The sequence below is a fragment of the Hylobates moloch genome, unplaced genomic scaffold (assembly GCF_009828535.3).
Source record: "Hylobates moloch isolate HMO894 unplaced genomic scaffold, HMol_V3 SCAFFOLD_9, whole genome shotgun sequence".
In the NCBI taxonomy this organism is placed as follows: domain Eukaryota; kingdom Metazoa; phylum Chordata; class Mammalia; order Primates; family Hylobatidae; genus Hylobates; species Hylobates moloch.
Genome location: NW_026652284.1, coordinates 121,201,769 through 121,220,870, shown reverse-complemented (window position 1 = coordinate 121,220,870; position 19,102 = coordinate 121,201,769). Strand labels below are relative to the sequence as shown.

The 19,102-nt window shown below is 38.0% G+C and overlaps 1 protein-coding gene across 19 annotated transcripts in view; it reads left to right on the top strand.

Annotated features, from left to right (window-relative positions):
• Positions 1–19,102, top strand: part of PTK2 (protein tyrosine kinase 2) — a 350,940-nt gene that overhangs the window by 114,512 nt on the left and 217,326 nt on the right. For 14 of the 19 annotated variants that reach the window (XM_058444064.1, XM_058444062.1, XM_058444063.1 and 11 more), the window contains one exon: positions 4,259–4,425. The exons of the other annotated variants lie outside the window; for them this stretch is intronic. In XM_058444064.1, the coding sequence (XP_058300047.1) occupies positions 4,259–4,425 (167 nt within the window). The remainder of the gene's footprint in view (positions 1–4,258; positions 4,426–19,102) is intronic. 19 annotated transcript variants of the gene reach the window in all.

Genomic DNA, 19,102 nt, shown 5'->3' with positions numbered 1-19,102 from the left:
CTGTAGAAGCTGGAAAAGACAAGCTAAGAGCCTCCAGAAAACAGCACATCCCTGCTGATGTCTTTATTTTAGGTCAGTGAGACCCATTTCATACTTGTGATCTACAAAACTAAAAGATAATGCACTTGTTGTGTTTTAAGCCCCCAAGTTTGTGGTGATTTATTACAGAGGTAGTACAGTGACTGTGGACCACCAAGATAAAAAAGTGCATTCTTTGTCTTGGAAGACTTTTAGAAGGACTCCTAGTTTACTACTGGACCAAGAGGAGGAAATGTACTAGGTGTTGGAGAACAGGATTTGAATTTCTGGATCTTTCTTTTTGATAACCCCGTGATGAAAGCCTCCAAGAAGAATGGTAGGAATCCCTTGGTTTTCTAAAGCTGAAGAGTATCTGAAAGAGAAACACAGTGAGAAAAAGAAACACTATACTATAGAAGAATCAGTAATGATGATTATATTTGGTAATTCTTAGGAAGCAGTAAGGAGATGAACAGTGTCAACAATGTGTTGCTTCAGATATCTCTTCTAGTAATAAATCTGAAAATTAAGTGTGAGACTATAGCTAAAAATATAAAATATCCCTTTTTGTCCCCTCCCCACAAACCACTTAATACTCATTTGCACATATTCATTGTCATGTCTTTCTCCTGTGAGACTCTTAAGACTTCTGAGGGTCAGGATTGCATCTTAACCGTTATTGTGTCACTAGCATCATGCATGTAGTGGGCACTTCAGATGTTCATGAATAAATGAATGAACAGTTCATGAAATAATGAACATGGAGGAAAGAGTCACATGACCTATTTCGAACAGTGGTGAAGGTCATTTGTTTGAAAGTACTATCTAAAAGGTAAATGGCTAAATGGAACCAAGCAAAATAATAAAAACTTTCAGAAATGAACAAAAGTATGGCCTCATCTCACTAGTGAGTAATCAGGGAAATTAAACCATCATAACAACAGTAAAATACCTGTGGAAGTTTTTTTGGTCATCAAATTGATCATCATAAGATTAATTTTATTCATTATTAATGTGAGATAAATGATACTCTGTAACATTATGCATCAAGTGTAATCGGTATAGTTTTGTTGATGCGCAGGAAGTTTGGTTGTACTTATCAAAATGTTTCGGTTAAAGGAAATTTTGTCTGTTTCTATGCAGTGGTCATAAATACCTTTGATGACAGCTGGAAGGATGTTCATAGCAGTATTTTTATTTACACCTTCCTTTCTCCCTCAGAACAAGGAAATCTTTATTCATCAGTAGTAAAATGACCTTGCACATTTAATGTTATGTTCCTGATAAGGTACAGGCATGATGTGAACACTGGCTTCTTTTATTTTAACCTCGAAAAGAATTCTTTTACCGTGAATGTCTATTATGAGAATTTACTCAGAAAAGTTGTGTATTTCTGACACTTGGGATATGAGAGACAGGTTTCAGAGTAGCCAGCTATTGTTTTGTATTTCATAGGACCAGATAGATATGTCTTCAAAGCCACGATGAAAAATTTAAATTTAATTCTGGTACCTTTAGTGGCATATTAAAAACCCATGTCCTATTATCTTTTTAGAGACAGTCATTTTTATTCTAAATGTATGTGTGTGTGATATGAAAATGGGGCACTTCCATATGGCAGCACTGTAGGGTTGGTTGAGTTTACATTCCTCACTAAATAGAATTATTTGTTGAGTTGTCCAGACCAGATATTTAGTTCTCAAAATTACTTAAGTTACTGAGTATATGCATTTAGCACCACATATTTAAGCACTTTGTATATTTGTAATGTTTGCCACTATCCAGAGAAATTTATAAGGGTGCTAGAGAATGAGCAGTAGGACCGAGTACGATATGGATGCATAATGAGAAAGCAAAAAATGAAACAAGGTCATATCTGTGTGTTTATTGCTTTTCACTATTTCATGGAGAGTGAAAGTTGAAAGCTGGTTTACTTATGAGGTACTACTGTATGCAAAGGCTGTGTCACTCAGATCCACACTTTGAAGTCACTCTGAGTCTCTTCAGGCAGCATGATCAAGTGAATGGAATAAGATTCTCTCTCTCCCATAAAACTCCAAGACAGAAACCTGCCTTTCCCTAACAGATCCCACAGTTCTGGGCTAAGCCTCTTTGAGACTGGTTTGCTGCAGGTCTCCTATATGTGTGCTGTGAGTTCAGAGGAGATGACGTGACTTTTTCATGGGGTCACTACAGAAGGCAACCAGAGAAGCTGGGCTTTTTCTTAGGATGTGAATGGTGACAATTATAAGAAATGATTTGTGTTCCTCACTGCCTTATATTCAACATCAGGTTATGGAAGGTTAGTAGACCAAGTGACCTGAGGCAGATGGCTAGAGACCACTGTAGACATTGATCACAGCTCTAACAAGAGAGAGCTGCCTCTTGAATTGGTAGTAGCAGTGAGCTGTGGAGCAGGGAGACTTACTGACCTGTGCTTTACCAAGGATAACTGGTGTTGGTGTATACTGGGTGTTGATCTGCCAGAGCTGGACAGGGAACCAGGAGCTTTTGTGGGAATTTCACAGAGGTGCTAGCTTCCATCCTTTATAGTTCAGGGATTTGTGTGTTGGCAAGAAGCTGCAGAAGTCACTTCTGAGAGAACTGTTGAAAGGTGCTCCTTCCTCTAGGCAAGTTTCCCACCCCAGAGCACAAGGTTTAAAGACTAGAACATGGACTCTTTTCGCCCTCAGCTGGACATCCTTGTGTAGGTAGGGTACTATCATTTACAGTGGCCCTGTCAGGAATTCTGGGCCTTGGATCAAAAAGCCAGGAAGGACATTTTATGCCTCTGTCAGTTCCACATAGGAGTCTGTAGGCTGCAAACATCCTTCCTGTCCTGATGAGAATTCATCATCTTTATGAACCTGTCTTTGACTCTTCTAGCCTGGTCCTCTGTTGATGCTTTCTCTCTTGATACCATGTTTACTCCTTTCCTTTGTCCCTCTCTCTGCCACTTCCTGTGCTTGGTAAACAACTTTGTACCTGGGATCGAGTTTTCTGAAAGAGAGATTGACTCTACCACTTCATTCACTCAGTGCCCTGGGAGGTCTGCCACATGCCAGGTACCATTATCGGGAGCACAGCACAGCAGCACACATCCTCAGTGTGCATATACTGGGTTTTGGACAGTTTTTGTATATGGTACATGTTACGATTTGTCTTTGCTTATTGAGAAGGCTGGGGATAATATCCTTTATCATGATCAGCAGCATTGTACTGTAATAAAGCAATACTTGATGAGTGCAGGAACTTTTATGTATGTCTTACAAGTTTTATTATAGCTTCAATTAATTGCTAATTTTAAAAACCAGTGATTATTTTCTTTCATAGACATTTTTCATTTTAATATCAGCATCATTTAAAAAAAAAACTTGTCTTATCACCTAAAAGATTTGAGGTCACAGTTGGTTGTGATTTGCATACCCTCATGTAAAGGACAGCAGATGGTTCTGTCATGTTCCCAAATGAGTCTTCCATACATGCCGCCCACTTAACAACATATTCTCTCATGGCCATCATACCTAGGTAGGTACAGGGCAAGAGTCAGTTCTAACATTTAACCTGTCCATTGCTCCAGGAGAAATTTCACCATCTCTAGGGAACATTCCCTGCTGACCTCATTCAAAGGTGACCTTCTCCTCTGAACTCAAGGGAACACATGTTAGAGGCATTAGATTTGGGAGTATTTTAGATTGCTTCATAATAATTTTTAAAGAGCAAGTTATAAACTGATTAGGCCCGAATTCAAAGAACTTTTCATGTATTTCCAGTGTCACCAGAAACATAGCCTTAACTGTATGTTCCTGAATGTATGTTTTTTAAAGAAAATGATTATGAATGTTGCAGCCTGGTCTTGAACAGTATGATCTCCCTGTTTTAGAAAGTATAACCCCTCCTTGGGTCTGGACCTTAGAAAGTAGTAACTGAAAGATAGCTGGTGTGCTTTGACAGGTTTGGGGGGTGATGACAATGGAATTGCAGAAGTGTATTTTTAAGTTTACATGCCTTTTTAATAAAGAGGAGAGAATCTCTTTATGTTTTCTTTTCTAAAACTTCTCCTTGTTCTTGAAAATACTATTTCAGAAACAAAGATTCCTAAGTAATTTATTTAACTTGATATTCTCATACCAAAGATTTCTGATAATTGACTAAAAGAAATGAACATTGCATTACTTTTTAGCATATAGTTTTTTTTTTTCAGTTTATAACAGTCATTCTTGTGGGGGGTATGTTTTAGGGCATCATTCAGAAGATAGTGGACAGTCACAAAGTAAAGCATGTGGCCTGCTATGGATTCCGCCTCAGTCACCTGCGGTCAGAGGAGGTTCACTGGCTTCACGTGGATATGGGCGTCTCCAGTGTGAGGGAGAAGTATGAGCTTGCCCACCCACCAGAGGAGTGGAAGTAAGATACAAACCTGCTTTGGTGTGATGCACACTTGATTTCTTTTGCTCTTTAAAAACATGCACAAGATAACAAATGTATATGTTTAATTTTCACACTGCTTGTCATTACAACTCTGGTATAAATAAAATTGGTTAGTAATTATTAACCAGTGATTTCTTCTAGACCTCTAGTCTAGCTTTTGGATATTATTAATTATACTTTGAGCCATCTGATTTCAGTTTTCTGTGATGGTCTTTTGCTAGCTGATTTCTCATCAGTGCTACTTTGTTTCAACCTTTGCTCCCAATAAAACTCAAATCATATATATATATGTGTATATATGTGTGTGTATGTGTGTATATATGTGTGTGTGTGTGTGTGTGTATATATATATATATATACGTGTGTGTATATATATATATACATATATTTTTTTTACGTTTTCATCCCTTGTCATCCTTTTATGTAGCAGGAGTTGCTGTCAAACCTAAATACCTTACTAATGGGCTACATAGCTTGTTTTATTATGCCCTGTAATCTAGAGCGCACCTACAAAGAGTGAGTGTATATTTGATATTCACATGCAACGTTAAAATTAAGACATGATCTCTTAGTGACTTCTGTTGAAATGTTAAGGAAAATAAAATTATTTCAGGGCAAATTAAAAGAATTCCCTATAATTGTTCTTTTTCTGGTTCTCCCCTAATAATTTTTCTTTTTTTTTTTTTTTTACTACTAAGCAACTCAAGACGTTACTAGGAAATTGTACATCTAAAATACATTTGAGAGAGGTATAACCTGTAAAAATGGGCTTCTTTCACTAGGGTTCTAATTTTTATAGGCAATGCTACAGAAATAAAGATAATTGTAGATTGAAGAGTGCATTCAAAGGGTCAGTAACTTTGAGGATCTAGATTGATTAGGGTAGACATTTTAAAAGAAAAACATGTTTAGATGAATAATTTTTTTTTCTTTTTTTGGGACAGAGTCTCGCCCCTGTCACCCAGGCTGCAGTACAGTGGCGTGAACATGGCTCCCTGCAGCCTCTTGGGCTCAAGCGATTCTCCCACTTCAGCTTCTTGAGTAGCTGGGACTGTAGGCACACACCACCACGCCCAGCTAATTTTTGTATTGTTTGCAGAGATGGGGTTTCAGCATGTTGCCCAGACAGATCTCAAACTCCTGGGCTCAAACAATCTGCCCACCTTGGCCTCCCAAAGTGTTGGGATTACAGGTGTGAGCCACCATGCCCAGCCTGAATAAATCTTATGTCGAATAAACCCCTACCCCAGTTACAGAGTTCATCAAAGAAATACAGCTGTATTTTCAAATTTGTCAGCTAGCTGGTACCGAGCTAACAAAATACTCCTTGAGAATATAGTTTCGTTGGTTCACATCAATGGCTAGAGAAGATTTGACTTCCAACTATTTAGTCAGTTAAGCAAGTGAGCATTCCAAAACAAAGGATATGTAAAAGTTAGATTAAAATACCTGCAGGGTTTTTGTTTTGTTTTGTTGTGTTTTTTGAGATGGTCATCTTGCTGTGTTGCTTGGGCTGGTCTTGAACTCCCATATTCAGGTGATCCTCCTGTGTCAAGGTACTTTTATTTAACACAATTCTATTATCTTGGTTTATATGGACATGTCAGATACAGACTTTGTTATAATGAAATCCTTAGTGCTCTATAAAATGGTCATTGAATGTAAATCTCTTAGTAGATTGTTGTTGTTCTTTTAAGCCAATTTATTTACTTTGTTTCAAGTAAAATTGAATAGGCACTGCTTTACTGACTGAGTCTTGAATCCTCAAAAGGAAGAAAAATTTAGGTGGGGTTATGTAGAATTTCTCATAGATTGACTCTACTAGATTAAAGGGTGATCAGGATACTTCTGCTCATAATAATACTAATGATGATGATGATGACATTGATGCCTTGTCATCACAAGTGGCTGAGCCAGGGACTCTGCCATCTGTATGCTGCTTGCACCAGATAACTTAAATATACATTTCATTTAACTGTCCCCAAACCCTATGAGTTAGAGACTATCGTAGTTCTTATTTTGCACATGAAAACAAAATTGATAAACTTGTAGTTACATAGTTTGTGACACAGCTTTGATTCAAATTTAGCTGTCTGGCTTCATAGTACAGGTTTTAAAAATTAGATTGCCTATCTCAATATGGGAATAATGTTGTCTTAAATACTCTGAAAATGTAGCTAGGCTTTTAAGATTAGTGAAAGTTGGCCGGGTGTGGTGGCTCACATCTGCAATCCCAGCACTTTGAGAGGCTGAGTCAGGCGAATCACTTGAGTTCAGGAGTTTGAGACCAGGCTGGCCAACATGAGTGAAACCCTGTCTCTACTAAAAATACAAAAATTAGCCGGGCTTGGTGGCTGGTGCCTGTAATCCCAGCTACATTGGAGGCTGAGGCAGGAGAATCACTTGAACCTGGGAGGCGGAGGTTGCAGTGAACCGAGATCATGCCATTGCGCTGCAGCCTGGGTGACAGAGTAAGACTCTGTCTCAAAAAAAAAAAAAAAAAAGATTAGTGAAAGTTACATGCATAGTAGATGAGGTATTTTCAAGAGTTATGAGGGTTAATACTGATGGTTCTGTATATTTAAAAGGGGAGGAATTTAAGTGTCAGTAAGGAACAGGAGACTATCAAAAATGACCAAGAGAATTTGGATAGTCCAAATAGAAGTTCTAGAAATCATAGGATCGATAAAATAGCAGATTAGACATAGCTGAAAAATTAGTAAACAAGACAAAAAATTTTCCAGAACATACTACGGAGAGATGAAAAGATGGAAAATGCGAATGTAAGTTTATGTAACATGAAAAATGAGGTCAACCCATTTCTGATAGAAACTCAAGAAGAATAGAATAAAAAAGAATGGAGAAGAGAAGATAATCCCAAGAGATAATGGTTGAGAATATTTTATAATCAGTGAATGACATGAGCCTTCAAATACAGGATTAACATAAAATCCCAAACAGAGTCAATAAAACTAAACTGATGCTTTGGCAGATTGTATTAATAGTAAAATATTGTTGTACCAGAGAACAAGACAGGATGACACCCAGAGAAAAATTCAGACTTTTCAACAACAATAGTAGATGCCAAGAAAATAGTGGGATAATATGTTCAAAGTGGTGAGGAAAGTAGCTGGCAACCTGTATTTGTTTGCCCAGTTAAGTTGCCATTCAAGAACAGGGTGAGATAGAGACATTTTCCTTAGAGGATTTACCACCAAAGGAACTTCTGACAAAAACACCTTAGGAAAAACGAAAATCATCTCTGAAGGGGAGGGTCTCGGATGCGAGGTGGAAAAAATTGGGTAGATCTAAATATGCATTGGCTCCATGAAACAAAATAGTAACTGATTTTTAATTTGAAGAACTCACATATAAAACAGCAGAAAGGGAACAAAGTATATCAGACAAATAGTAACCAGGGGGAAAAGGATTATACCCTGTTAATATCATATGAAAAAGATTTTAAACATCTTTTAAAGCATCATTAGGGATATAGAAGGCAATTACAATACAAGCTATTATCACCAAGAATTTAATAAATATTCCTTACTTAGCTTCCTGGATACCAAACTGCTTTGGTTTTCCTTCATTGACCATTCATAGCCTTTCTGAACTATTTAGCCTTTAAATATTGGGGTGCTCCAGTAACCTGTTTTCTTCTCTTTCTAGTCTCCCTACACCTGCCTTGGGCATTAAATCATAGATTTGATTGGATGGAGGCAGGGAAACTGATAAACAAATTAGTGCAATAACCCAGGCAAAAATCCTAAAAGATGGTGCAGTAGGGGAATAATAATAGAAGTGGTGAGAAACAGTTGTACAGGGTTGTATTTTTAAGGAGGGAGCTGATGGGATTTGCTGATGTCTCTCTTAGAATGTAAGGCATCCAGTTATATTTGTAAATCATTTGGGCTCAGAAACTTCCAGTAGCTTCTCATCACACTCAGAGCAAACTCTGCAGTTTCTGATGACCTCACAATCCTTATCTCCTTCTGCCCTTCCTCTTCTTCCTCCACTCTGGTGACATCAGTCCCTTTGATTTCAGTTTTCCTTCCATTAAATTCTTTAATATATTTTAGAGTTCTTTCCGTAAATACTCAAGTTGGGATCTGATGTGATGATTTCTTCTCTATTGCCAGACTTTTTAATTGTTGAATAATATAGCCCTTCATCTTAATTAATGCTTTGTCTCACCTTCCTTTTTTCCTTTATCTTTTACAACTTTTCACTTTCTCAACTCTAGCCCCCTGGCTTTCTTATTGGGGCCTTTGAACTTGGTGTGACTCTGCTGAGTATGTTCTGCCTTTTCCAGGCATGGCTTGGACCTCCTCATTCCAGGAATGTGCTTGAATGTTACTGCTTTCCTATGGTCTCCTACTGGCTACCTAAAAAGCCCACTGCCTACCTGAAGCTCCTTGTGATTTTTCATCAGCTCATATACTCTGTTAATTTTTTACAGACCTCTGAAGACTGATATTATATATGTGTTGTTTATCTTTCTCAGGGACTTTGTTTTCTTCACTCCTCTATTCCTCGTTCTAGTCATGCCTGGTATACAATAGGCACCCAATAATATTTGAATGAAAACTGAATAAATAATATATTGACAATGCATGTGTAAAAGAAGTCCAGAAGCAAAATAATGTGATGGTTTAGAAACTTGTTGTCAGCTAGGAACCAAACAATACTAGCTTAAGTTAATAACAGTATTACCATCTTAACACATGTTGTTTACTGTGTGTCAGACATTTGATGTAGTTCATCAAAATTAATTTCTATTATGATAGTCTTATCATGTAACTACTCTCTTTTTGCCCTTTTACTTGTGAGAAAGCCGTACTTTGGAAAGGCTTAATAAGTTTTCCTGGAGATCATATGGCTTAAATGGGTGGTATACTGGAAATTGAATCCAAACACTCAGCTGTTTCTTCTCTACTCCTGTATTAGATATGTAAATACAAGAAGCTGAACATGACAAATTTTTTTCTGTCACCTGCAGACATCTAAGTTCATAGGTGGGTATGTGAGGGCATCTGCAGTTCTGGCTTTAATTCTGAGAAGTAAGATCTCAATAGTCAAATGAAAGTGCTAGGACTCAGCAATATAATTGGGTATAAATTTTGATTTCCGTGATGTTTTTGGACATAGCTTGTTCTTTTGTGCTATCTGCTATAGAGTCTATTCATACTGTTGAATAAACCTGAAATATAGACTTGTTCACTTGGTCTTCACTCTTCAAACAGCTTGGTAAGCTAGCTTGCAGCACACATATTTAGTCATAACTGTCTCAGGCAGGATGACCTTAGAGAGCTCTTTGTCATGACATGTCACTGGGAGAAAGGAAGGGCTGGATTGATAAATGGCTATCCATGTAGGAAGAAGAGCAACAACAACATTGGATCCTACCTCAATACACAAATCTACGAGATGTACAAGTAGTGAAACATCACATGCAAAACTGTAAAAAAATAAGTTTAGTGGAAAGTATAGTTGAATGTATCTCTGGCCCTGGGATAGGAAGATTTTCTTAAGAGCTCCAAAATGTTCACTATAAAAAGAAAGACTGGCAAATTCTACTGTGCTAAGATTAGGACATTCTGCAAAAGATACATTTTCAAAGTACAAGAACAAGTTGCAAAGTGGGAGATGTTTGTAACACATGTAGTCAACAAAGGGTGGTGGTAAGAGTGCTGATCAATATAAAAATTGCTGGCTGAGCACTGTGGCTCACGCCTGTAATCCCAGCACCTTTGGAGGCCAAGGTGGGTAAATCACCTGAGGTCAAGAGTTCGAGACCAGCCTGACTAACATGGTGAAACCCTGTCTCTACTAACAATACAAAAATTACCAGGCACCATGGCGGACGTCTGTAATCCCAGCTACTGGGGAAGCTGAAGCAGGAGAATCACTTGAACCCAGGAGGCAGAGGTTGCAGTGAGCCGAGATCGTGCCACTGTACTCCAGCCTAGGCGACAGAGCGAGACTCCGTCTCAAAAAAAAAAAAAAAATTGCAGACAACTCAATAATAGATAGGCAAGAGACATGAAGGTATTTTCATAAAAGAGAAAATAAGTTTGGCCAATTAACATAGAAGGCACTGTCAACTTCATTATTGATCAGGGAAATGCAAATCAATACCTCAGTGAAACTACCCAGTTGGCAAAAAGTCAACTGTCTGACACTCTGTATAGCTGGAGAGGCTGTGGACCTGACAGTCTTTTACCTGCACTGCTAGGGAGAATGTTTTAATAAATTGGTGAAACCACCTGGGAAACCAGCTTGGGATCCTCTTGAATGTCAAGTGGAGTGGGCCCTACCATCCTGCAGCTCCCCTTCAAGTTCTCTCTTTCAGAGACTCTAGCTCTAGTTTCTATACTAGGCTATAACTGCAATAATGTTCATGGCATAAGCAGTGACAAGTCACTTGGGGATTATTCACACAGTAGAATGTCACACAAGTCAAAATGAATGAACTACAGGTACAAGTAACAATATGAATGAAACTTAGCTGTATAACATCATGTGACAAAATAAGTCCTAGCACAACTTTGTGAGTACGCTAAATACTACTGAATTTCACACCTTAAAATGGTTAATATTTTATGTGAATTTTACCTCAATTAAAAAAAGTCCTGGAATATGACGTACAGCATGACACACTTTTTATAAAGTAAAAAGTGAAAAAACCTAACGAGATTGTTGGGAACACATGTTGGTTAATACCATATGGAACATGTAAATAAGGGAATGGTAAATTCCTTCAGAAGTCACTGGAAGGCCCAGAGCCGTGGCAGGGGTAGCCACCAGCTCTTCCCAATCCCCACAGGCTCCAGGGGAACTTCTGTTGATCATTAGGGTCTGAGGCTGAGTTTGAAAATCACTCCTGAAGTGTGCATGTGCACCCCAGCCTGTCCCCAGCGCCTTCCCAGTCAGTCCAGGGGCAGGTGGGAGCTTACCTGTTTCTGGGATGCTGGGAGAGCCTACTTAAGTAGGTAGTATTTGTTACGAGCTTGAGTCAGGAAAAAATATTTAATCAATTTTTTATTTATTCACTTATGGTCAACATATTGATTGTATAATGTAGGCTATAAAGTATACATTAAAGTAGAAAATTTTAAAGCATACAGTGGGCCAGGCGTGGTGGCTCACACCTGTAATCCCCGCACTTTGGGAGGCTGAGGCAGGTGGATCACTTGAGACCAGGAGTTCAAGACCAGCCTGGCCAACATGGTGAAACCCCGTCGCTACCAAAAGTACAAAAATTAGCCAGGCATTGTGGTGCACGCATGTAATCCCAGCTACTTGAGGGGCTGAGGCAGGAGAATCGCTTGAACCTGGGAGGTGGAGGTTGCAGTGAGCTGAGATAGTGTCACCGAGTAGCTGGGACTACAGCCTCATGACACCGCACCTGGCTAATTTTTTGTATTTTAGTAGAAACAGGGTTTCACCATATTGGCCAGGATGGTCTTGATCTCCTGACCTTGTGATCTGCCCGCCTTGGCCTCCCAAAGTGCTGGGATTATAGGTGTGAGCCACTGTGCCTGGCCTAGTATGGTTTATTTTTTAAAGAAAATCTTGGTTAAATAGTTGTTTTGAGACAAGGTCTTGCCCTGTTACACAGGCTGGAGTGCAGTGGTACGATGATAGCTCACTGTAGCCTTGACTCCTGGGTTCAAGTAGTCCTCCTTCCTCAGCCTCTCAGTTACCTAGGACTAGAGGTGTTTGCCATCACACTCAACTAATTTTTAAAATAATTTTTTTGTACAGACAAGGTCTCATTGTGTACTGGGATCATAGGCACATGCCATCACGGTTGGTTGATTTTATTTTATTTTAGTAGAGGCAAGGTCTTGTTATGTTGCCCAGGCTGATCTCGAACTTCTGGGCTGAAGCACTCCTCCTGCCTTTGTCTCCTAAAGTACTGAGATTACAGGCATGAGCCACCATGCCCCACTTCTGATTGAAAGGTCTTATTTCAGGTTTTATTTATTTTGTTATTGCTTTTAATGATTGTCATAGCTAAAAGTATTCTTGACAAAGATATGCATAATTAAATAGAAGGGATACCACCATCTGTGTGTGCTTAACCATGATACTGATTTTTCATTGCCAGTCAGCAATTATGTAAACATTTGTTGAAATTTGGTCAATAAATTTCCATATTCCATGATCATTCCTTTCAGTATAATTGATTTTGAAATATATTTTCATATTTTAACATCAGATTTTTTTATTTAGTGGAGAAATTTTGAAATGTTAGAAAATTTTGTTCTCAGATTTCTTATGAGCAGTGCATCCACTCCTTTTTGGTGACAAAGTTATAAATCGATGGAAATAGTTTAGACTTCAAAATGGTCTGTCCATAACATGACAGCATGCTTTTCTTTGTTGTTTTTAATTTTAATCATGGATTAACATTTTGGCCAAATAATTCTTTGTTGTAGGGAGCTTTTGTATATGTTGTATGGCTTCTACCCACTAAATGATAGGAGCCCACCACCCCACCCTCTTCAGTTGTAACAGGCAAAAATGTGCCCAGTTACTGCCAGTTGTCCCCTAGGGGAAACAGGAAGGGGGCAGAATCTCCCAAGGTTCAGAACTACTGCTCTAAAGTATAACCAAAAATTGTTAAAAATCTCCAAAAATTCTTAATTTCATAAACTATCCCATTAATATTCAAATTTTGACTTGTTTATTAAATACCATGACAAAATTTTTAAAGATAAATTATTCGAATTAGGATCCAAATTAGGTGTGCCCTTTGTCTTTTGTCTTTGTAATCTATAGCATCTTTATCCATTTTCTCCCCTTTGCTTGCAGTTTGTTAAGGAAGCTGTGTTGCTTGTCCTACACGTTTCCCCTCATCTGGATTTTGTCCATGACATCTGTGTCCATTGTCTTTGATGCCTTCTAATGTCTTCTCTGCAAAGCCTTTGTGTCATCTTTACTAAGTTAATTCTTACTCTATAATATATTGCTATTATGAGAGTTATATTTTATTTCTGTTTACCACTTATTTCTAAATTGAACACTTAGCTCACTTGTTTTCATTCATTCATGTTTACTGATAAATGTATTTTACTATAAATGGTCATTTTAGTTGTGTCTGTGTCTCACAACTTTGTTAGATAGTGTTTTATTATCAGTCAGAGTTTTGGTATTTGTTTCAAGATTTTTGGAAGAAACCAAGGGGTGATTAAGTGTATTGTTTAGGTTTCTGCCATATGTGCTTATAAAAGAAAAGATTATTGGTTATTGATTTGTTTTGTTGCACTATAGGAAGAATAGCAATTTTATGGTGTTGACTTTTTTAAACTATGTTGAGGTGATTCTTTGTGCCTTAGTACTTAGTTGATGTTTTCATTCCTTTTGAAAAGAAGGTATGTTCTGTTATTATAAAGAGGGTGAGTGTGTTTGTGTACATTTTTTCAAGCTTATTGTCATGTTATTTGAAGATTATATTGTTCATACTTTGCTTGAAAAGTGCCATTTAATGTATTCAATTGTATATATTATACACATATATATATTTTGCTACATGCTCATCTCAAAGAAAGCATTCAACTGTAATTGTCGATTTTCTTTTTTTTTTTTTTAGTAATTCTGTCTTGTGATTCTTTATGATTTTAAGGCTAAGTACATATAACTTCATGATTATAATATCTTCATCTGTTCTTTCTGTTACCAGTACGTAGTGCCCCTCTTTCTTTGTTTATGTGTTTCCTATCAGCAACATATTTATTGTCTTTATGTATGAATTGATTAATTGTAGCCCATTAGAGGTGTGCCCATTCCCAATTTCATTCTCTGTTCTTTGCTTCCGGAGGTAACTGATATACCGCCTTTTGTCATAATCATTTTTTTGCTTAAAAAAAAAAGGTGTTACTACTTAATGTATTGTCCAAGTCTGACATCATGATCATTCATTATCTGAATTGGAAAAAAGTGGCTTTATTATGCTGTTAAGGGAAAGCTGTGCTGAGCAGTCACTGTCTCCCTGAGCGGAACATACTACTGATACTATACAAGGTTTTTGGAAGTATTAAGTTGAGAAGCTGGCCAACTTTCAGAGGTGGGAATGGGTTGGCATTAATTTTAGATGCATGGTTACCCAAGTTAGACTGTTTGTCTTTAGAAGCATGTGCTTTAGAGTTAGTTCCTGTTTGGCTGAATTAAAGAAGCTGCCGCCAATCAGTTGACTTGCAGATGCATGTTCATTGAGGCAAGTTATCAGGTGCTTTAAAATTAGTTTCGAGTGGGTCTGTGGCTGTACAACTGATATTTATTGACCAAGCTGATTTAAAATTGGTTTTGTGTGTGTATGGGGGGGGGTGTTTGTCACCACAGCTACAAAAGGGTCAGTCTTGTATATGTGGGAATTTTAAAATTCTCAATATAAAATCAAAAGTTGCAAAATAGTACACAGAAATCCTGTGTACCCTTCAGCCAGTTTCCCTAAATATTAAAATCTTATATAATATAGCTAGTAAAACCAGGAGATTAACATTGATACAGTCCTAGTAACAAATCTATATGAGTTATTCACATTTCCCAATTATTCCACTTACCTTTCCTTTTCTGGTTCAGGATCAATGCAGAATACCACATTACGGTCATGTCTCCTTAAGTCTTCTCTAATCTGAGACAGTTCCTTAATCTGTGTCATTGTGACCTTTACATTTTTGAAGAATACTCACTGGTTATTTGTATTGTGTTCTTCAATTTGAGTTTGGTATTGTTTTTATGATTAAGGTTTTGCGTTTTTGGCAAAACTGCCGCAGTCAAGATGTCATACCTTTCTCATTGCATTGTATCAGGAAGTCCATAATGATGGCACAACTCAATTTACAGGTGGTTCTAACCTGGATCATTTGGTTAAGGTAATGGAAGCCAGGTTTCTCCACTACAAGGTTACTGTTTCCCCTTTATAATTAAGAAATATCTTCTGGGAAGATACATCGATACTGCAACATTCTGTTTCTCACTTTCACCCACTAATCTTAGCATTCATTGATGATTCTGTCTTGCAGTGATTATTACTGTAATTTTTGCTAAATGATAAATTTCTATTTCCATTCTTCCCTTTTTTAAAAAAAAATGGAAGTCTATTGTAAGAACAGACTGTTCACACCGCATTTTTTTTATGAGGGCATCTGTGTTGTGTGAAGTTAATGCTTTGTTTACTTCACTAAACACGGACTAGCTAGCTAACCCTTCTCAGTATCAGGACTATCATAATCTAACTCAGCTTTTCAAAAACATACCCTCTCCCTCCTTATCCTCAGTTGGTTACTTTTGGGTGTCTTAGTGCTCATATTTGGTGGTAAGACTGAGGAAGCTAGATGACAATGGCATGAATAGGAATATATTGCTTAAGAGTAGGAACAAAAGAATGATTTTATTTGGGGCATAGTATTTAGCTGCTGTTGGGAATCCATGGAGAGGCATATAGCAGAGAAGTGGAAATATGTATCAGGATGCAACTAGACTCTTAAAGTGGCAAACAGACGTGTAAAGAAAATGACGAGTTTCGTTTAAGAGCAGAGTGGGGATGTCAGCTCTAGTGGGGCACGAGAACATGGTGTCAGGCATTGCAGTTTAAGGACTGAGGAAAGTTTCAGTAGGGTTTTGTGTGAAATATGCTAGACTGTAGTGTGTTGAAGCAGGGAACAAAGTTCTTTTTAACTTTCATTTTAGGTTCAAGGGTACATGGGCAGGTTTGTTATGTAGGTAAACTACATATCACAGGGGTTTGGTTTACAGATTATTTCATCAACCAGGTATTTTTTCTGATCCTCTCCCTCCTCCCATCCGCCACTCTTGTTAGTCCCCAGTGTCTTAATTCCTGCTTTATGTGGATGTGTTCTCATCGTTTAGCTCCCACCAAAATTCTTAACATGATCTAAAGGCCTTGTCTAACTTCACATAAGCAGGCTTGAGTTAAGTTCCTTTCTGTTTTTAAGACATAGGTGCCTTTTCTTCGTTTCATTGTGCCCTTAAATATTCATGCATGTTCTTGCTGGAGAGGAATCCCATGCCTACCTCCAAATAGCTGTGCGATCTAGGGAAGATTATGTAATTCCCTAAAATTCTCTTGCCAATCTGTGAACATAAGGTGAATATTAACCTGGCTATTATTTCTCACCCAGAATCTTGCTGTCTCCTCCTAGTCTCCCTCCTTCTTCCTTTGGTCCCCATTGTCTATTCTGCATGGTGTATACACTAATCATGAAAAATGAAAATCCTGTGATGTCACTTCTCTGTGCACAGCATGCCATTGACTTCCTTTCTCATTGAGAAAGAACCCTACTATCATGACTTGTAAGGGTCTGTGTGAAGCTTCATTTCTACTCGCTGCCCTCATGCAGCCTGCTCCAGCTACACTTGCCTTCCCAAGCATCCTCCAGCTGCAGGGCCTTTACATAGTCTGTTCCACCTGTAGAACACTTTTTCTCTGCATATAACTGTATAATTCCCTTCCTCATCTCCTTTATTTAGATCTTTGCTCAGATATCATCATATCAGTGTCCATCATTGACTACCCTTTATACAAATAATACTTAATCATTTGTTATTCCCCTTTGATTTGTTTTTATGACATTCACTGGCATCTCACATATATTTGTGTATTTGCTGTCTGACTTCTGCCACAAAAATGTAAACTTTTTGAGAGCTAGCACTTTGCCTGTTATTCACTGTTGAATTTCCAACCACTCCAACTGTACCTGAGACATGATCTGTGCTGGAATAAACAGTTATCGAGTTATCACTAACAATAAACCTTAGAAACCATTTATTATGATATGCCAGTGACTGTTCTGGGTGTTTTGTCTTTACTGACTCATTTATTTCTTGTAACATCCTTATAAGGAAATTGAGGCACAGAGAAGTGATAGCTGACAGTGAATAAGTGGCATGGCCCAAATTCAGGCATAGGTGATCTTTATCTAGAGCCCATGTTCCTTACGCTTCTCTAAAAAGAAATCATCTGTGTAAAATGCTTATCACAATTCCTGTCATACACTAAATAGTCAGAAAATGTTAGTTGACGATCATCAGCAGCATCAGAATGCTGGATGTTAAGAGAGTGGATGTGTAGCTAGGCTGCCCATTGTTTCATGTTGAACCTCAGTTTCCTTATCTTTAATATGGGAGCTTCCCTCCACCAAAAAAAATAAATAAGATGGGAGTCCCATTAATACCAAAAGCCTTCTTGGACCTGTTTGAATCCTTGAATGGAACTGATAACTTTTTGCTGAGCATGTTTTTTAGTCTGCAGAATGCAAATAATTATACCTTTCTCCTCTGATTATTAAATTGATTAAGAGAAATAGTGCCCAGGCCAGATGTGGTGGTTCACATACCTGTAATCCCAGCACTTCGGGAGGCCGAGGCAGGTGGATTTGTTGAACTCTGGAGTTCGAGACCAGCCTGGGCAACATGGCAAAACCCCAGCTCTACTAAAAATACAAAAATTAGCCAGGCATGGTGGCATGTGCCTGTAGCCCCAGCTACTTGAGAGGCTGAGGTGGGAGGATCACTTGAGCCCAGGGAGGCGGAGGTTGCAGTGAGCCGAGATTGTGCCATTGCACTGCAGCCTGGGCAACAAAGCCAGACCCTTTCTCAGAAAAAGAGAGAGAAATAGTGCACATAAAGTAGTTATGTGCCTGGTAAATCCTAAGTTGAAAATAAATGACATCTGTTATATAATAACCCAGTGTAGAATATCTACAGTAAGTTATTGAACTCTTTCTGAGAGTAAAAGTGAAATGAAACCAAATTGTTTGGCAATTTTGTATTTTAATAAGGTGGACATTTATAAGTCTTAGCAGAACTTGCGTGTGTGTACCAAACTTTGCTTCCTCAAAAGATTGCATTGAAATTTTGTTGAGTGGTTACAAAAACAATACCATTAAGCCACAGAATGGAAGAGGATATTCACTATGTCTAACAAAGGCCTCAAATCTAGAATATATAAAGAACACCTACAAATCAATAGGAGGTAAAGGCCTCAAATCTAGAATATATAAAGAACACCTACAAATCAATAGATGGTGAAGGAGAAAAGGTAGACCATTTAGTAGGAAAACAAGGACAAAAACTTGAACATGGCCAGGGGTGGAGGCTCACGCCTATAATCCCAGTACTTTGGAAGGCCAAGGTGGAAGGATCCTTTGAGACCAGGAGTTTAAGACCAGCCTAGGCAGCATAGTGAGACCCTCTCTCTACAAAAAATAAAAAACTCAACAGGCACCTCACAAAAGAAGATATTCAAAATGACCAAAAAGCATGTGAAAGTACTCACTTTCATTATTTACCAAAGAAATGCCAATTAAAATGACCATGCACTATTACAGTATGCCAGTCAGAGTGAGTAAAACAAAAAAGTTAGAAAATGCCAAGTGGAGGCAAAGATATAGAGGAACTGGAACACCCCCATGCTGTTGGTGGGAGTTTGACTTGTTACAACCTCTTTGGCATGCTGTTTGATAATATCTGCTAAAGCTAATGGATGTATTTGTTATCCAGTGCTCCTAGGTATATATGCAACCGAAATGTGTACATATGTTTACCAGAAGACATTTATAAGAGTGTTCATATGGGTAGAGCCACACATACACATAAAGAGAGAATGAGAAAGATAAAGAGCATT